General features: G+C 46.9%; 1 protein-coding gene across 11 annotated transcripts in view; it reads right to left on the bottom strand.

The window, feature by feature from the left end:
• Positions 1–5,789: 5,789 nt before the first annotated feature.
• Positions 5,790–17,745, bottom strand: part of ADAP2 (ArfGAP with dual PH domains 2) — a 31,993-nt gene continuing 20,037 nt past the window's right edge. For 4 of the 11 annotated variants that reach the window (XM_060395240.1, XM_060395239.1, XM_060395245.1 and 1 more), the window contains 4 exons: positions 16,893–16,976; positions 13,569–13,631; positions 12,176–12,322; positions 5,790–10,890 (listed from right to left, as the gene is read on the bottom strand). In XM_060395240.1, the coding sequence (XP_060251223.1) occupies positions 10,573–10,890; positions 12,176–12,322; positions 13,569–13,631; positions 16,893–16,976 (612 nt within the window). In that variant the 3' untranslated portion in view covers positions 5,790–10,572. The remainder of the gene's footprint in view (positions 10,891–12,175; positions 12,323–13,568; positions 13,632–16,892; positions 16,977–17,745) is intronic. The other 7 variants (XM_060395244.1, XM_042255431.2, XM_060395242.1 and 4 more) reach the window with 5 other exon arrangements.

Below are 17,745 nucleotides of genomic sequence, written 5' to 3' on the forward strand. Positions count from 1 at the left end.
CCTGGTGGACTACAGGCCGTGGGGCTGCAGAGAGTCGGACACGACTGAGCGCACACACACGCAGATGCCTCTAAGGTGGAGCCAAGGTTAAGTCACCCTTAGATTTTTAAATTGTTATTACGATGCAGAATTGTGCCACTGAACCACTGTTTCCTTACTGCTCCCTGCTGGCTGAAAGCGCATTGCCTGCTAGACTTCAGGATGAAAATAACTAACGTCTGTTTTCTTGAGGGAGCACGCCTGGCCCGGGTGGGGCTTTCTCTCTTCCTCCTCTCTTATTCTAGTCCTATGTGCATGACAAACATAACATATAAGAGCTGGAAAAGCAAAGTCCCCAAGAGGCAAATGAACTTGCAGGCTTACATAGCAATACCTGAATGGCAGAGACCCCGACCCTTATCTGTTATCTGTTGAAATGAACTAAAAGTGTCCTATATTTTATTTCACCCCATATTGCCTGGGATCAAAATACAGGTACGGGATAATATGAATTTGTGGCTATTTCCAATACTGGAAATGACAAGAAATACTCTTTAGTGCTGCTCATCAAAGTCTGCACTATCTATATGTTAAAAAAAGCATAGTGATGCACCACCAGACATTATTTTTAATAACCTCTCAGCTGACAACTTGATTAGATTTTCCTTTTTGTTGTTGAAAGGAAAGAATTTGAAACCACCTGTGTTGCAAAAGTTATTGGAATTAACCACGTTCTCATTTTCTGGGAGGTAGGCTAAAAAGACTTTGAAAAAAGTGTGAAAGTAGCTCAGTTGCATCCAGCAACCCCATGGACTGTAGCCCACCAAGCTCCTCTGTCCATGGAATTCTCCAGGCAAGCCTAGTGGAGTGGGTTGCCATTCCCTTCTCCACGGGATCTTTCTGACCCAGGGATTGAACCCAGATCAGACACTATCAATTATACCAGTTACTCTTTTACTTAGAGGCACATTGTTTAACATGATATACTCAGAAAGGCCTAGGAGAATTAGAATATTGTTCATTTATATAGACCTTTGTTAATCTAATTTTTTGGAAAGATACTTGTATCTTAAATGCTTGAAGGAGGAGAAGGGGATCACAGAGGGTGAGATGGTTGGATGGTATCATGGACTCAATGGACATGAGTTTGAGCAAACTCCGGGAGATGGTGAAGGACCAGGAAGCCTGGCCTGATGCAGTCCATGGGATCGCAAAATATTTCCTTCAAAAGTTTGGAGCTGCAAAATTAGCTCATTCAGTACAGGTAAAATATATGCCACACAATCTAATTGGCTGTGCCAGTTCTCATAGTTAAACCAGTTGGTCAAATCAAACTCCTTTTCTATCAGAGAGTCTGACATCATTGTTAAATTTGAGTGGATATGTTAATATACATCCCTGTGATGCTGAGCTCTAATGCTAAGTCAGATGGGAAAGCACAAGGGTCTTGAGTTTGTATGCAACTGCCATTATTATATTCTGTCAGGGCTCCTTTCTTTGTTTTGTTCTCACTTCAGGGACAAAGCATATTTTGTCAGGGGAAACATCAGTAAACTGCTAACCTAAAATAATAAAACAGCCAGTTATTTTACCAGCAAAAGGGGTAGCAAAAGTAGCAGCAAAGAATTGCAATTCAGGACAGGGAATTATGGTGAACCACATACAACTCCAGTTATGCAAAGGACGGGAAACTTCTATTATAGAGAAGGAGGGGAAGCTGGGCTAGACTTCTAGAAACAAAAGGTCCATTGGAGGAGTTTAAAGTACAGTGGCTTTTTATTGGCTGAGCTGTTGCCAGGCAAGGGGAAAAATCTTTCTGCCCCCTGCTGGCAGAAATAAAGCAGTGTCATTCCCTGCTGGCATGCAAGGTACATCTCTTCCTATAGTGAAGTGAAGTCGCTGGTAGCATCTTAGTTATCTGGACTCTGACTCTGCGTGCGCCTCCATTCCACTGGAGGTTTAAAGTGAAGTCGTTCAGTCATGTCCTACTCTTTTTGACCCCATGGACTGTAGCCTACCAGACTTCTCCGTCCATGGGATTTTCCAGGCAAGAATACTGGAGTGGCTTGTCATTTCCTTCTCCAGGAGATCTACCCCACTCAGGGATTGAACCAGGTCTCCTGCATTGTAGACAGACGTTGTACCGTCTGAGCCACCAGGGAAGTCACATCTCTTCCTATAGGGGTCTGTACTGACGTGGAGTTGTATGTACCTGATAGAGCTTCCTGCTTCTGGCCTCCTGACTCCAGGTTAGTTTTCCCTTAATTAATTTTCAGCAAATATACATCACCCATATTTCCACTCTACATGAATGCAAAACACCCAAATATAAGCCAAACACCCTACTTTTAATGCCAAACTTTGTCACCAACGAATATCTGCATTAAATGAAGGAAATCACAAACCCTGACCTCAATGCCTTGATGTTAAAAAAACTTCACTGACACTGTTAGAAGAATGAAAAGCTATAGACTGGAGGAAAATATTTGCAAATCCTATATCTGTCAAAGGACTTGTATCTAGAACCCAGAAGAAAATTTTCAAAACAGTAAGAAAACGAACCATTTAATATCACATTTGCATTGATAAAACTGTTTCATTTTCTGGGGATAATTGCTTTAACTTTAAAGAAAAGCATATTAGTTTGAAAACTGTGCCTCTCCAAGTTGAATACATCTGCAAACTCTAGTGTAAACTAGTATTATTTTAAAGGGAGACTACATAAATTTAAGAGCAAGTTCAGTATCAATCAAGTGTCCTGCAAATTCCTCTTACAGCTTTTTTGGACAATTTACCTTACTACTGGTTATAATTAAAGTGTTCTGTATATTGATTCATGTTAGAAGAGTGTATAAAATTGTTATTACCAACAAGGACCTACTGAATAGCACATGAAACTCGGCTCGATGTTATGGGGCAGCCTGGATGTGAGGGGAGTTTAAGGGAGAATGGAAACATGTATATGTGTAGCTGAGGCCCTTTGCTGTTCACCGGAAACGATCACAACATTGTTAATTGGCTATAAAAATGTTATTACTGATTTGTATTATTAAATGTTTTCATCTCAACATAAATTCTTGTAACTGCTTAGCTAAGTCACATATTAACCTTTTCTTAGAACTTCAAAATTAGCTCATTCATATGCAGTGTGACATCAGTGAGAAAACATAATCACACTGCCTTAGGCCTTTGATTGTTGACTATTTTGTAAGCACTCCTTTAGTTTCAAGAAAATCTTGAGTTGAAATGAACAGTACATTAAATAATTGTAAAACTTGTTCAAAACTCAAATGAAAAAATGTGAGCTCACTGAATTGTCTTCCATATCTTTCAACAGTTCTATAAATTGGCAGTGCTTCATAGCATTTTCATGTACATGCTGAGCAATTTTAACAACTGTATCCATGACAGTTTTCATAGTCTGTTTCAGGAAACTGAACGTAAATATTTTTACTTTGTGTCACACAATGGAACCCTTATTTTAAAATTTCAGTATTTGAATTTTTGACCTAACACAGCTAAAAGAACCATCTGTCACAATAAAGATTGGGTTTTCCATATCTACCTGAAATTCTTTTCTTACAGATGTAAAAGATTCAAAAATATCTACAGCATGAGTTTGACTTTTTAGGCAGTGGATTGACATTTCCTCATAAATGTAAAAGTCCTTTGAAACAAAACTTATCCATATTATTCATTGTTAGTCTAGTATCACATAACTCAAAACAACAACAAAAAAAAGTCTGCCGTTTTTTCAAATTTTGAATCAGTTGATCTCTGACATTTTTAGGGAAAAAATCTCATATTCTACAGGTAATCATTTGGCAGCTTAATTGAAGATACTTCACTTTTTATAAAATTTAGTTCTTACTTTTTTCCATATCATTAAATTTTTTTCCACAACTAAAATAATAGCTATCTAATGCACTGCAGGGCTTCCCTGGTGGCTCAGAGGATAAAGTGTCTGCCTACAATATAGGAGACCAGGGTTCGATCCCTGGGTTAGGAAGATTCCCCTGGATGGCTAAATTAAAATATGTCTTACCAAAGCTACTAAGATGTGTCTGAAGTAATGATGTTTTACACTGCTCCAGTTTTCTCATTTTAAATTTAAATTACTTAAATTTAGGGACTCTCCTCCTGGTAGTCCAGTGGTTAAGATTCCATGCTTCCACTGCAGGGGGCATGGGCTCGATTCTTGGTTGGGGAACTAAGATCCTTCATACCAGGGGGCATGGCAAAAAATAAATTTTTTCAAATTATAAAATTAGATAAAATGAAGTAAAATTAAAAATTCATTACCTCAGTTACGTTAATCACATTTCAATGCTAAATGAAAACATGTGGCTATTGTCACCATATTGGGTAGTACAGCTGTAGGTCATTGATTCTTTTTTTTCCAATTTCAGTGTAGTTAATTTGCAATACTGTGTTAATTTCTGCTGTACAGCAAAGTGACTCAGTCACATACACATTCTTTTTTATCTTCTTTTCCATTATGGTTTATCTCAGGATATTGAATATAGCTCCCTGTGCCATACAGTAGGATCTGTTGTCTGTGTGTGTGCCCATTCACTCAGTCATTTCTGGCTCTTTGTGACCCCATGGACTGTAGCCTGCCAGGATCCTCTGTCCACGAAATGTTCCAAGCAAGCATACTGGAGTGGGTTGCCGTGCCCTCCCTCTAGGGAATCTTCCTGACCCAGGGACTGAACCTGCATCTCTTTCATCTCCTGCATTGGCAGGCGGATTCTTTACCACTGCACCACCTGGGAAGGCCAAATACGAGCTATCTGTGTAAGTCACTGATTCTTATGCGTTTCCCTTTAATTAATGCTTTAGCTGCATCATTTCAATTTTGAAACTTTTATTATCATTCAGTTATAAATCTTTCTAATTTCCCATCTGGTTTCTTTTTCTGATCCATGATTATATTGATGTGTCTATTTTTCCCTTAAATTTTTCCCATTTTTGCTGCATGTACTTTGGGGCTCTATTTTTAGGCACATGCCACATCTATGATCCATTATGTCTTTTAATGAATTACACCTTTTATAGTTATGAGACATTACTCTTTATTTCTGGTGTTACTCCTTATCTTGAAAAAAGTACTTTATCTGATCTCAGTATAGCCTCTTCAGCCGTTTTATTGTTACTGTCTGCATGGTGTATATTTTTCCATACTTGTTACTTCAACTTATCTATGTCTTAAAATGTCTTTTTATGGGGGAGGAGTCAGACCTTGTGGCATGCAAGATCTTCTCCTGACCAGGGATTGAACCTGTGCCCCTCTGTAGTAGAGGGGCAGAGTCCTAAGCAGTGGGCCACCAAGGATGTCCCCTAAAATGTCTTTTTAACCTCATGCAATTGGATCATGCTTCCTCATCTTCTCTGACAATCGTGTACTTTAATATAAAAGTTTAATCCACTAATATTGAATGCATTAATTATTGATATGACCAGGTCTCCCTTTTGCTCTGTATTTTCAGCTTGTCCCATCTATTCTTTATTCATTTTGTCCTTCCTGTCCTGCCTTCTTCTGGATTAATCAAATGCTTTTAAAAATTCTGTTTTAATTTCCTTGTTAGCTTTCTAGCTATACCTCTTCGCACTACAAGTTAGTGATTCATTAAGAATTACAGCAGACATCCCTGACTTTTCACAATCTACTTAGACTTCCTTTTGCATCGCTTCTTGTAAAATATAAGAAGCTTGAAGTGTGTGGTTCCATTTACTTCCCCGCCAGGCCTCCAGGAAGTAGTTGTCATATATATCACCTCTACAGATGCTATGAACCATAACACATGTAATTCTTGCTTTAAATAGGCAGCCTTTTATTTACTTATATCTTTACCGTTTCTATTACGCTTTATAGATCAGATCAGAGTTTCTGTTTGGTATCATTTCCTTCTACCTCAAAGAACTTTCTTTAGTACTTCTTATACTGTAATTCTGTCAGAAATCTATACTTATCTTTATGGGAAATGTGTTTTGTTTGCCTTTAAAAAATAAAAATCTACCTTTATGCATTTTTTATTGTGATAAAATATAACCAACAGGAAGTTTACCATTTTAATCATTTTTAGGTGTTCACTTCAGTGATATTTTGCCTTCTTTTCTAAAGATTTTTTGGTTTGTTATCTACATAGGCAAGAATACTTGAGTGGGTAGCCATTCCTTTCTCCAGGAAATCTTCTTGACCCAGGGATCAAATCCAGGACTCCTACATTGCAGGCAGATTCTTTGCCATCTGAGCCACTAGGGAAGCCCCAATATCTATCTCAGTTCAGTTCAGTTCAGTTCAGTCGCTCAGTCGTGTCCGACTCTTTGCGACCCCATGAATTGCAGCACGCCAGGCCTCCCTGTTCATCACCATCTCCCGGAGTTCACTCAGACTCATGTCCATCGAGTCCGTGATGCCATTCTTGAAAGATGTTTTTTCTAGTGTTCTAATTTGATTTTTTTCCTGAGAAATTAATTCCTTTTGTAATCTTATTTTTAATTTTTAAAATTTATTTTTAATTGAAGGATAACTGCTTTACAGTAATGTGTTGGGGTTCTGCCAAACATCAACATGGATCACCATAGGTACACATATGTCCCCTCCCTGATTTTTTTCCTTTTAGAGCTTTAAAAATTTATTTTCCCTGTCTCCTGGCCTCCTTTGTTTCTCATTAGAAACAGTATTTCCTTGTATGTAATGTATCATTTTTCACTGGCTGCTTTCAAAATTTTTATCTTTGGTTTTCAGCAGATTGGCAGTAATGTACCTGAGTGTGACTTTCTTTGTATTTATTCTACTTAAAGATTGCCAATCTTCTCTTTAATAAAGTGTTCTTTCTTTTTTTAAAAACAATTAATTAATTTTAATTGGAGGCTAATGACTTTACAATATTGTGGTGGGTTTTGCCATACATCGACATGAATCAGCCATGGGTGTACAAGTGTCCCACCATCTTGAATAAAGTGTTCTTTTTTAAATATTTATTTACTTGGCTGCATCAGGTCTTAGTTGCGACAAGTGGGCTTAGCTGCCCCATGGCAACTGAAATTTCCCAGAGCAGAGATAGAACCATGTCCTCTGCACTGGCAGGCGATTCTTAACCACTGGACCACCAAGGATGTCTCCATCTCATATCTGTTCTCGGCCCCTCTGAGGGGCTCCTAAGAATCCCAAATTGCTCCTCCAAGTAGTTTTGTTATTGCCTGTTTCCTTCTCTTTCTTCTTCTCTGGACCACAAGTTCCTTTATTGAGTCTCTCATTCTCAGAACTTAGCAGAGTACAGCCAACAGAAGGTAACAGTGTGGTTAGAAAAAAAAAAAAAAAAGGCAGGCAAGTAACATGACCCTTAATATACATACAGCCCAGCAGGTGCTGAAACAGACATTTTCAAGGTGCTTTAGGGGACAGAAGAGGAAGCAAGCATGTCTTCATCTGGGCAGTCAGGAAGCCTCAGGAAAGACAGCTCAATGATGTTGCTTGTCCTCTGATCAAAGGAAAATCCCATGAAAAAGCAGAGACTCTCTTAAAGACCCTCCCAACCCTGTGGGTCTCCACTGAAATGAAAACAATGTCTTTCTTCACGTCACTCGAAGGGATAATGAATCATAGAGCCTAGACCTGGGTGATCTATTTCTCTAACACTGCAGCCACCCGCGATTTCTTTCCCTTCCTCTTGCCCATCTGGGAGCCTTTGAACATTTTCCTCCCTTACCCTAGAGTGTTTTCCTGGCCCTCTTCTCTTTGACTAACCTCTGAAGAGTTTAAGGTTTCGACTTAGACGTCACTTTCTGAGAGAAGAAGGAGGCTCCCTCCTCCCGCTCAGGGTGAACCCCGTTGCCACACACCCTGCAGCAGCCCACACGTCCCCTTTCTGGACACTTGCCTCATTGTCTTGCCCTCTGTTAGGGCTGCTGTCTGGCGGGCTGAAATCTGTGACAGCAGGGACTGCATCATCTGGTTCCTGCCCGTGCAGAGCCTGGCACCTGGGAGGTGCTCAGAAATAGCTGTTGCTTCCATTGAATTTCAGCAGTTGCTACAACTTCCTCATTTGAAAGAGAAAAACCAAGGCACAGAGTGGGGAAGTGAGTTTTCCAACAGTCTCATTATTCTTGCCTGGAAAATCCCACGGATGGAGGAGCCTGGTGGGATACAGTCCACCAGGTCGCAAAGAGTCAGACACGACTGGGACACAACCGGGGGACTAACGCACGCACACATGCGTTAGTGCCAGGGCCAGACATGGCATTCAGGCTGGATAGCTCTCTCCCTGGGGTCCAGCTGAGTTGTTGTCTTGTCCTCCTTCTTTCCTTCCAGAGTGTGTAGATGGGAACACTGTGCTTTGAGGGGAGGGGGGTTGTTTGTTCTTTTGTATTAGCTACTAAGATGTGCACAAAGGTAGAACTCTCCCAGGAACATTTTCGATTCATGGGAAAACGCACTACTTTTGAAGAGTGAAAAGTGGATGCTTTTAAAGTAATTTCACCCTAACTTTTAAATTCAAAAACTTTCAAGCCTATAGGAAATTTGCATGAATTGGACAATAAGCATCCAGCTATACTTCACCTAGATGCAGTTGCTAACATTTTGCACAGTGGTCAGCTTTGTCTCTCTCCCCCTGAGTGTGTGTGTACACAGACTTTCTTTGTCATAAATACACACTATATCTATGTATATACTCTCTATGTACAAATACATTTATATTTTGCTGAACCATTTAGGTCAGTTGTAGACATATTATATTTTATCCCTGACCACTTCAGAATCCCTAAGAACAAGAGCATCCTCCTACACAAATACAGCACAATATCACAGTCTTACAATACTTCTAGCTAATATACATCCATATTGGAACTTCCCCAGTTATCTCGATTACATCTCAAAACCTGTTTCTTTTAAAATCCAAGATCTAATCAAGAATCATGAATTGTACTTTGTGGCTATGTCTCTTTAGTCTTGTCTAATCTAGAACAGTTTTCAGACTACTTGACCTTTCATGATACTGGCAGTGTTGAAGTGTCTAGCCAGTCGTTTTGCAGAATTCCTCTAATGTGGACTTGTCCGATTGTTTCCTCATGGTTGGATTCAGATTAAACTTTTTGTTGTTTTCTGTTTTTTCAGCAAGCTTGGCTGATGCCACGGGTGCCTTCCCATTGCAGTGCCTTCATTCCCGGTGTCCTGAGCCCCGAGGACATTTACCAGCTCCCCAGACCCCTAGGGCAGTGGGGAGGCCCAGGGAGCCAGCAGGTAAAGCCCAAAGCTTTGGTCTTGGCAGAGTTCACTGCCCGTGACAGCTGCTGACTTGGGTGGGGGGGGCACTCCTGCGAGGCCCCCAAGACTGAAGTGGCAACTCTCCACCAGGCGCGCTGGGTGGCCGGTGGGTCACCTGTGGCTGCAGTCACTCTCTGTTGACACAGCTACAAAGGGAACAAAAAGAGGGCTGGGGGTATGGCTGTGCCAGCGTAGTCCCACTGGAGGGAAGCGACAGCAAGAGGGGAGGGGAGCAATGACAGAGAGAAACAGAATAAAAAAACAGACCAGAAAGTGGTAGATGAAGGGGACACACACACAGCAGAGAAGGAGAAAAAAGCGGAAACAGACGGCAGCAGAGACTCAGAAGCACAGGCCCCCAGGGGCGGGGGGCGGGGGGGGCGGGGGGTGGGGGAGAGCACCAGCTACTTCCCAGTCCATTTCAGAGGCCCTTCAGCTTTGGGATTTTTGGAGAGTGAAGCAAGTCTGTGTTTATCCTGGTCAGACTCAAAGGGCACCAGGGTTTCTCCCCAGGGGCCGCGTGGGGTCACCTACTCAGGCTCTACTTTTCCAAACACGGAACTTCTCCTTGGTGTCCCAGGAGCCAGAAAGCCCTGGGCCAGAAGTTTCCTGCTCAGAATGTCTCCCCTCCTTCCATGAGGCTGTCTGCAGATGGGGAAGCCTGCTCGAGACACATCTGGGGCAAAGGGGAGGAGCAGGAAAGGAGCAGACAGACCAGGGCCCAGAGAAGAGCAGCACCCTAAAAATAGCCTTCCCTCTGAGTGGGGAGGAACCCAGAATCCCAGGAGCTGCCAGCGGGTGTGACCTTCCTAACAGGCCAAGGATTTCTCACGGGAAAAGGGACTCAGGGGCAGGGAGCGGAGGGGTAGAGAGGCTGCTGGGCTCCAGGGAGGGAGCAGGGTAGAAACCGGGACCTAAGCGACAGTTCGGGCTTCCCTGGGGGCTCAGTGGTAAAGAACCCGCTTGCCAGTGCAGGAGCTGTGGGTTCGATCCCTGAGTTGGGAAGATTCCCTGGAGGAGGAGATGGTAACCCACTCCAGTAATCTTGCCTGGGAAATCCCACGGACAGAGGTGCCTGGCAGGACTACAATTCACGGGATCGCAGAAGAGTCAGGCACAACTTAGAAACTGAACGTGAACGACAATAGCGACAGCTCTACCAAGATGAAGCTCATCCGGATGCCACTAGGGAAGGCCTCCTGGTAGAGGAGCTTAACGTGGACAGAGAGGGTTTTCGGGCAATAATGTGCACTGTCTGAACTTCTCTTGGGCCAGAAGAAAAGAAAAGGGAAAGAGGGCAGTCAGGAGCCATGACCCTGGTTTCAGGACTCACAGCTGAACCCAAGCAAAGAAGCCCCTTTCTGCCCACTTTCCTTGGCCAAAGGAACACACGCAGGGCCCTGTATCTTACCAAGGAGGTTGAGGGGCGTCAAGGGGCTGGAGAGGACCTCTCGAAAACTCTCCAACCATTCACGCTGCTCCTTCTCGCTGGGGCAGGTGAAGACGAACCTCCGGTGGGGGGTCACGATGGTGAGGCCAGCTTTCCAGCGGTTCCCTCGGATACCCTTGGGCAGGTCTTCGAATACCTGGTACCCCTGTTCATTGCTCCCAAGAAACACCTGGCCCAGCTCGAAGGCATCCTGAAAAGAGAGGACAGAGGTCATCAGAGGCCACACCTGGGGCAGAGGGCCACCTGCAGGCCTGAGAGCTCCCAGGTCCATCTTAGTAAGAGGGCTGTGTGTGTGTTGGGTGGGGGGCTCTGTTGGGGATTTCAGCTAGGTGGACCCCTGACTTTAAAAGGCTCAAACTATAAAGGAAATCACACACAGCCTCTGTTTAAATGAGCTTCTCTGGTGGCTCAGTGGCGAAGAACCTGCCTGCAAAGCAGAAGAGGTCGGTTGGATCCCTGGGTCAGGAAGATCCCCTAGAGGAGGGCACCGCAAACCACTCCATATCCTTGCCTGGGGAATCCCATGAACAGAGGATCCTGGCGGCTACAGTCCATGGAGTCACAAAGAGTCAGACACGACTTAGCAACTAAACAACAACATCTGTTTAAATGATACTTAATGTTTGCGTGTGTGCATGCTAAGTGACTTCAGCCACGTTAGACTCTTTGTGACCCCATGGACTGTAGCCCGTCAGATTCCTCTGTTCATGGGATTCTCCAGGCAAGAATACTGGAGTGAGTTGCCATGCCCTTCTCTAGGAAATCTTCCCAACCCAGAGATCGAACCTGCATCTCTTAGGTCCCCTGCATTGGTAGATGGGTTCTTTACCACTAGCACCACGTGGGAAGTCCCATACTCAGTGTTTATGGAGCGCTAACTCTGGGAGTTGGCGATGGACGGGGAGGCCTAGCATGCTGCAGTCCATGGGGTTGCAAAGAGTCAGACATGACTGAGCAACTGAACTGAACTGAACTCTGCTCTAAGAATTCAAGTGCTTTATATATAGTAACTCATAGAATAATCCTCAGGGCAACCTCTGAAGATGGCAGTGTTATTAAGTCACCTCCTGATTGAGGAAACTGAGGCACGGAGAACTGAGTGCTCTGCCAAAATGCCACGGGTGCACCCCCAAAAGTGGCAGGGCTGGTCCCAGAGCCCAGACAGTCAAGTTCTAGAGCTCTTACTCCCAACCGTGACTCTCCACAGCCTCCATGTTGGAAGGCAGCCCTGGAGACTAGAGGATGGGGAGCCCCTCTCTTGGCTACATTGGCAGCTTTTGGATACACGTGAAGGACTTCCAGAAGGTGAGGGAGAGCACAGTTTCATACACAAGGATAACTTAGAGACAACCGATGATGGAGGGGTGTCTCTCGCTGGGTCTCTCCAGCCCTGTCGCATCCCCATGGTCCCCAACCAGCTCTGACCCCACCGCTGCCTGCTGGTGCTCAGCAGAGGGGCCATCAGTGACTCTTACCAGTGGGTTCTTGTAATAAAGCAGCCTGCGCTCTTGGGAATCCAGAGCAAACCACCTTTTCTTGAAAGGTTCTCTCTGCTGCAGAAGAGGGAACTTTGTATCAGGCTTGGCCAGGCGGGGGTGAGGCACAGAGGTCAGAGGGCCAGCCTGGGCCAGGATGAGGGAGCCGGTCAGTTCCTGGCTTGGCAGTCGGACACCCCAGTGCTCGCCCCACCCCCTGGCCTCGGCTACAAACACCCTCCTCCACCCCAGCTTTCCCTTGCAGCCTCCAGCTGCTGCCTATGTGCGTTGGAAGAAGCATTTTCCTCTTTCTCAGGCTGTGGACAAGACATCTCAGAAAAAGGAACCTGGGAAATCAGAAGTGGCTACTGCTCAGCGCTTCTGAAAGCCCTGGCCTTGGCCAAATTCTAACCTAGGTCAGGGGAAGGAAAGTCCCCCTAAGAGCTACAGGGGCGGTGCCACCAGCTGGTGAAGGACAAAAACCTGCAACCCTTTACCCCGCCGTCTGAGGCTTCCTGTACTGTGACTGCCTACCACTTTTCACTGTCATCTTAACAAACATTGCGTCAGCGTATTACACCTTAACAAAAAGCATCGGAAAGCCGTTGCTTTGGGGTTTTTTCTTTTTTTTTAGGGAGTTCCTCTGCTTTTCTCTGGGAGAAGGAAATGACACCCCACTACAGTATTCTTGCCTAGGAAATCCCATGGACAGAGGAGCCTGGCAGGCTACAGTCCACGGTGTCGCAAAGAGTCAGACACAGCTGAGCGCACACACATCTGCTTGCTTCCTTCTTCCTTCTCCTCCTCCCTTCCCCGCTTCCCTGCACCGCCCCCTCTGTGCAACCCCCCACCATCTCCATCTTCTGGCTTGGAGCTTCACCCCACCAGCATGCAGGCTGGGTCGGAGACTTCCTGGGGTGGCAGGGGCCTCACTGGCATCCAAGCACAGGTACCGAGGTGAGTTCTCTCAGACCAGTCACTAGTCCTGCCTCACTTGAACGGTCCTGGTAGGGCCCCAGCTCGGAGCACACAAGTGTTCAAGAGCTGCCCCCCAAAGGAGCTGTGCTTTTCAGCTGTGCTTTCCCTTTTCAGCTGTGCTTTCCCAAGAACAGGGTCAGTTAGATGGTGTAAAGATGAGAGCCACTGATGGTGATGCTGATCAAGAAGGAAGATGCCCAGTTGCAGGGAGAAGCATCTGCAGTGAGGCTGGACCACCCTCCAGCCACCCTGTCTCCACTTGGTCCTTCACCCCTGGAACTCACAAAAGTCCATTTACTTCCACTTCCTCCCTCCTCCCTGCCCCTGGTTCCTCATTTTCCCACCTCCCCACTTTGGCCCCACTGCCCACTGGGACTGAGGCCATGAAAGTCCCCCCCGGGAACATGGGATGTACCTTCGGACCGGTCTTTTCCATGAAGCCTTGTTTGAGATAGTTCCTGGTGATGAGGGGCACAAGCTGGGGGAAGAGAAACACACATTGACCCCCTGCCTCCCACCCAAGAGGCCGAGCTTCCCCAGTGAACTTGGCTCCCCAACCAAGGGGGAAGTTTGCAATGGGGAAGGATGTGTGCACATGGTTATATTTGGTATGGATGCAACGCTAACATTTCGACAGAGCCCGACAACAGCACCCCAGATGTCTGCAGAGCTAATCAACACAGCTGAGTCTTGGTATAAAGACTTAGGTTAAGGGTTCTTTCAGCAATTCCAGGAGGAGGACGCAGGTCAGGCTCTGAGGAGACCCTCCTGGTGTCAGGGGGGGTTGTATTCTGAGTATCTACTGTGTGTCATCGGTTGGATGGCATGACCGACTCGATGGATGTGGGTTTGAGCAAGCTCCGGGAGTAGGTGATGGGCAGGGAAGCCTGGTGTGCTGCAGACCATGGGGTCACAAAGGACTGGACACGACTGAGCAACTGAACTGACTGACTGACTGTGTGTCAGGCTCTGCGTGTAAATCTCAACCACCCTGTGAGGTGGATGTTATCATCTTCATGCTCTGTATGAAGAAACAACACCTCAGAAAAGTCACTGAGGATTTTCCTGAAGACATGTCGCCGGTAGGATGAACTTTCGCCACCGAGAGCCAACAGACACCAGCCAGACCCTAGTAGTAGCTCTAAGATGCTGCTACTCTGTGATGCTCAAGTATAAATATGCCAGAACCTTCTGATCAGGCCCTTGGCCAAGACCTGGGCATTGGCAGGGATTCTGAGCCAGGGCCATAGGAGGCGATGGCAGGATGCATTAAGTAGAGAAAGCTCTGGACTGGGAGTCAGGAGACTTGAGTTCTAGCTCCAGGTCTGACCTCAACCAGCTTTGTTACCTTGGTAAGGCCTTATACCTCTCTGGGCCTGTTTCCTTCTGTGTAATAAGGATACTGCATTATGTGATCTACAAGACTGTCCTACGCTCAGAAAAGCTTCCAGGGATTGACACTGGCCTCCTATGCTCCAGGGTTTCAAACTGGCAAGTCTAGAGCTTCAGATGAGAATGGAGCCTGGGTTGAGAGCAGGGGCAAAGGCGATGTAAGGTTTGGGAGTAGGAATGGGAAGTCTGAAGGGAGAAAGTTGTGAGCAAGAAACCAAAAATATAGAGGACACCACTCCCCTTTCCCTAAAGTGCATTCTGTAGGCTTTAATTCCTTCATTTGGAGCAAAGACAAGAGTCCTAGTCGCTCAGTTATCTGAACTGAAGCCAGAGCAGGGTGAATCTAGGCCTTGAGAAGGAGAAAGAGGCAGGGAATGGGGTACTATGCCCTGCACCTTAGACGCCTTGGCTCACTGGACACACACAGCCCTGGAGGCAGGGACTGTCCCAGTGGTGACAGAGGAGTAAACTGGGGCTTGGAGAGGTGAGGCCACTTGCCTTGCGTGACACATTGGCTTCCCTGCCTTCGGGTCCATGCGTTTCTTTTTACAGGACCACAATCCCACTAGGGTCCCCCAGGTTTCTGGCGTTGGATCCCTGAGCTCGGGCAAGACTTGGGTGGTTGCTCAGAACCCCACACCCTATGTAGACATAGGGGGAGGAAAGACGGGGAGAGAGGCAGGCGGGGAGGAAACTAGAGGAGGAAAAGGGGTAACGATAGTGGAGGCGGGAGGAAGAGGACATTGAGGATGCTGACCAAAGCCCAGTTTCCCCCGCATGGGTCGGGCGAGTTGGAGAGCTGCCCAGACAATGAGGTGGGGCGTCTGCAATTTGTCCTCAGCGTCTCCAGGCAGCAGTCAGCACCCCCATGCCACGCCCATGCAAGTGGGCATTCACCCGCTATGGCAGCTGACTCTGCAGGCCGGGAGGGCCCTGAGCCAGGCCTGGCTGGAGGAACTCGTGGAGACGTGCCGTCTCAGTGCAACCCTAGGTCTGGAGAGGACCCCTGTTCCAGACACTTCGCTCCCTGCAAACTGGGGAATTAAGGAGCACTTAGGCTTTCAAGAAGGGTCTAACATTTGGGAATAAGAAAGTCCCAGGAATGGGACTTCCCTGGTGGTCCAGTGGTTAAGACTCTGCACTTCTACTGCAGGGGGCCCAGGTCCCATCCCTGATCAGGGAAATAATGCTCCACATGCTGGGTGGTATGGCCAAAAGAAAAGTCACACGATTAACATGGTCTTTCCACCCCCTGTCTCTTACAAAATCCTTCCAGAGCAGGCCTAACCCAGGGACTAGAGCACAGCACCTCAGAGTTAGAAGAGGCCCTGCAGATGACCCAGACCAAGCACCGCCTTACACACGTGGGAACAGATGCTCAGAGAGGCAGCTCCACCTGCAGTGGTCACACAGCAAGTCAGCAGCAGAGCATCCACAAGGGCCCAGGCCTCTCAGCTCACACCCTCCGGCCCACTCTATACAGCTTCCCCAGCCAAGCCTGAGGGATGTACATGGATGCCCCAGACCTCTGAAGACAACTGAAATGAACTTCTCAGGCTCACTGTCACCTCGGCCATGAAAGGCAGACTCTTCCTGTTAGAATGATAATGGGGCAACAGAGCATCCACAAGGGCCCGGGCCTCCCAGCTCACACCCTCCGGCCCACGCTATACAGCTTCCCCAGCCAAGCCTGAGGGATGTACATGGATGCCCCAGACCTCTGAAGACAACTGAAATGAACTTCTCAGGCTCACTGTCACCTTGGCCAAGAAAGGCAGACTCTTTCTGTTAGAATGATAATGGGAAAGATCCCACTGCCTTCCTTAAAGCAGACTAGGAAAGGGCAAAGTAGGGGATGTTCAAGTGGGAAGAACACCTTCGGTTACACACTTGACCTTCCTGGGACTCAATTTCTCATCACTGGAATGGGAATAATCACCTCACCTAACTGCTGGCCACAAAGGACGATTAGATAAAAGGGATGACAAGATAAACCAGGTTCAGAAGCACATTGTAAGCAGTATGTGAGGGACCATTTGTGCATTGCAGTGGGAGAAGTCAGGAAGAGATGCCCAAATCCTGAGCCTTTTGACACTGTGAGTGACGGATCCCAAAAGGGAGAGTCTGATCTGCTTTTTGGAGACTGCCTTGCCAACAGTGAGGCCATACCTCCCACCTCCCCAGGAGAAAGCTTTTGGTTTCCTGCCGAGGTCCCCAACCCAAAGGCTCAAGGTCTTTGCTGCAGTCAAACTGAGTCTGGCCTCTGCGTGTCTTTGAGGTCAGCCAACCAGGAGCACAGGAGGTGGCAGACAGGAGCCGTGGAAGTTGGGGTCTGCATTTAGCTCACCTCAGACTCTGGGAGCTCAGGAAAGGCCATTTTTAGGTATTGGAGACGAGCTGCACGGAGGGCGTTGAACCAGTCCACTATCTCCTGCAGAGAGACATGCAAAGGACAGACAGACAGTCAATGAGACTGAGAGCTGGTGGGGGCCGGGGGGGCGCGGGCAGCTGAGGCTGGCAGCAGGCAGCCAGCTGGATCTTCAGGTTTGGGCACATGCACACCCCCCAGTCCTACGCAGGCTGATCCCAGGCACCTGGGAGGATGGTGCCAGAGCCCAGGGCGTCACCTGAGCAAGTGGGAAACAGATCCCCAGAGCCATGGGAAAGGACCAAGGCCAACCGCACAGGAGTTATGCAGCGGCCCAGCACAGTGCTTGGCTCTTGCTACTGTGTGTATGCATCACCCGAGGATCTCGTTAAAATGCAAATTTGAATTCAGTGGGTTTGGGGTGGGGCCTGAGATTCTGCATTCCTAACAAGTTCACAGATGATGAGCTGCTGGTCATTGGGAGACACGTTGAGGAGCAAAGGTCCTCAGATGTCAAAGACCAGCTTTCAGGTGGGGGCCAGTGCTCCTGGGGATGCGCCATCAATACAATGCTCATCACCTGGAGTGCAAGTTAGGCCGAAGCTGGCGTGGACCGCCTGTGTCCCTCTGGGAGAGCGCCTCCCTCAGCAGTGTCCACCCTCGTCTCTCACCTGCTGAACCCGTTATTCCAGCTGGTTCTGCCTCTGCTCTGCTGCTCTTCATTCAGTCCTTACGGCAGCCAGAGTGATTTCCAAATTGCAAATCTAACTGAGTCTAGCTTGGAGTCCTCTCCACTACCCTCAGGGGAAGAGCCTTAAGTTCTTTAGTATGA

This window comes from Ovis aries, chromosome 11, assembly GCF_016772045.2.
Source record: "Ovis aries strain OAR_USU_Benz2616 breed Rambouillet chromosome 11, ARS-UI_Ramb_v3.0, whole genome shotgun sequence".
Taxonomy (NCBI): Eukaryota; Metazoa; Chordata; class Mammalia; order Artiodactyla; family Bovidae; genus Ovis; species Ovis aries.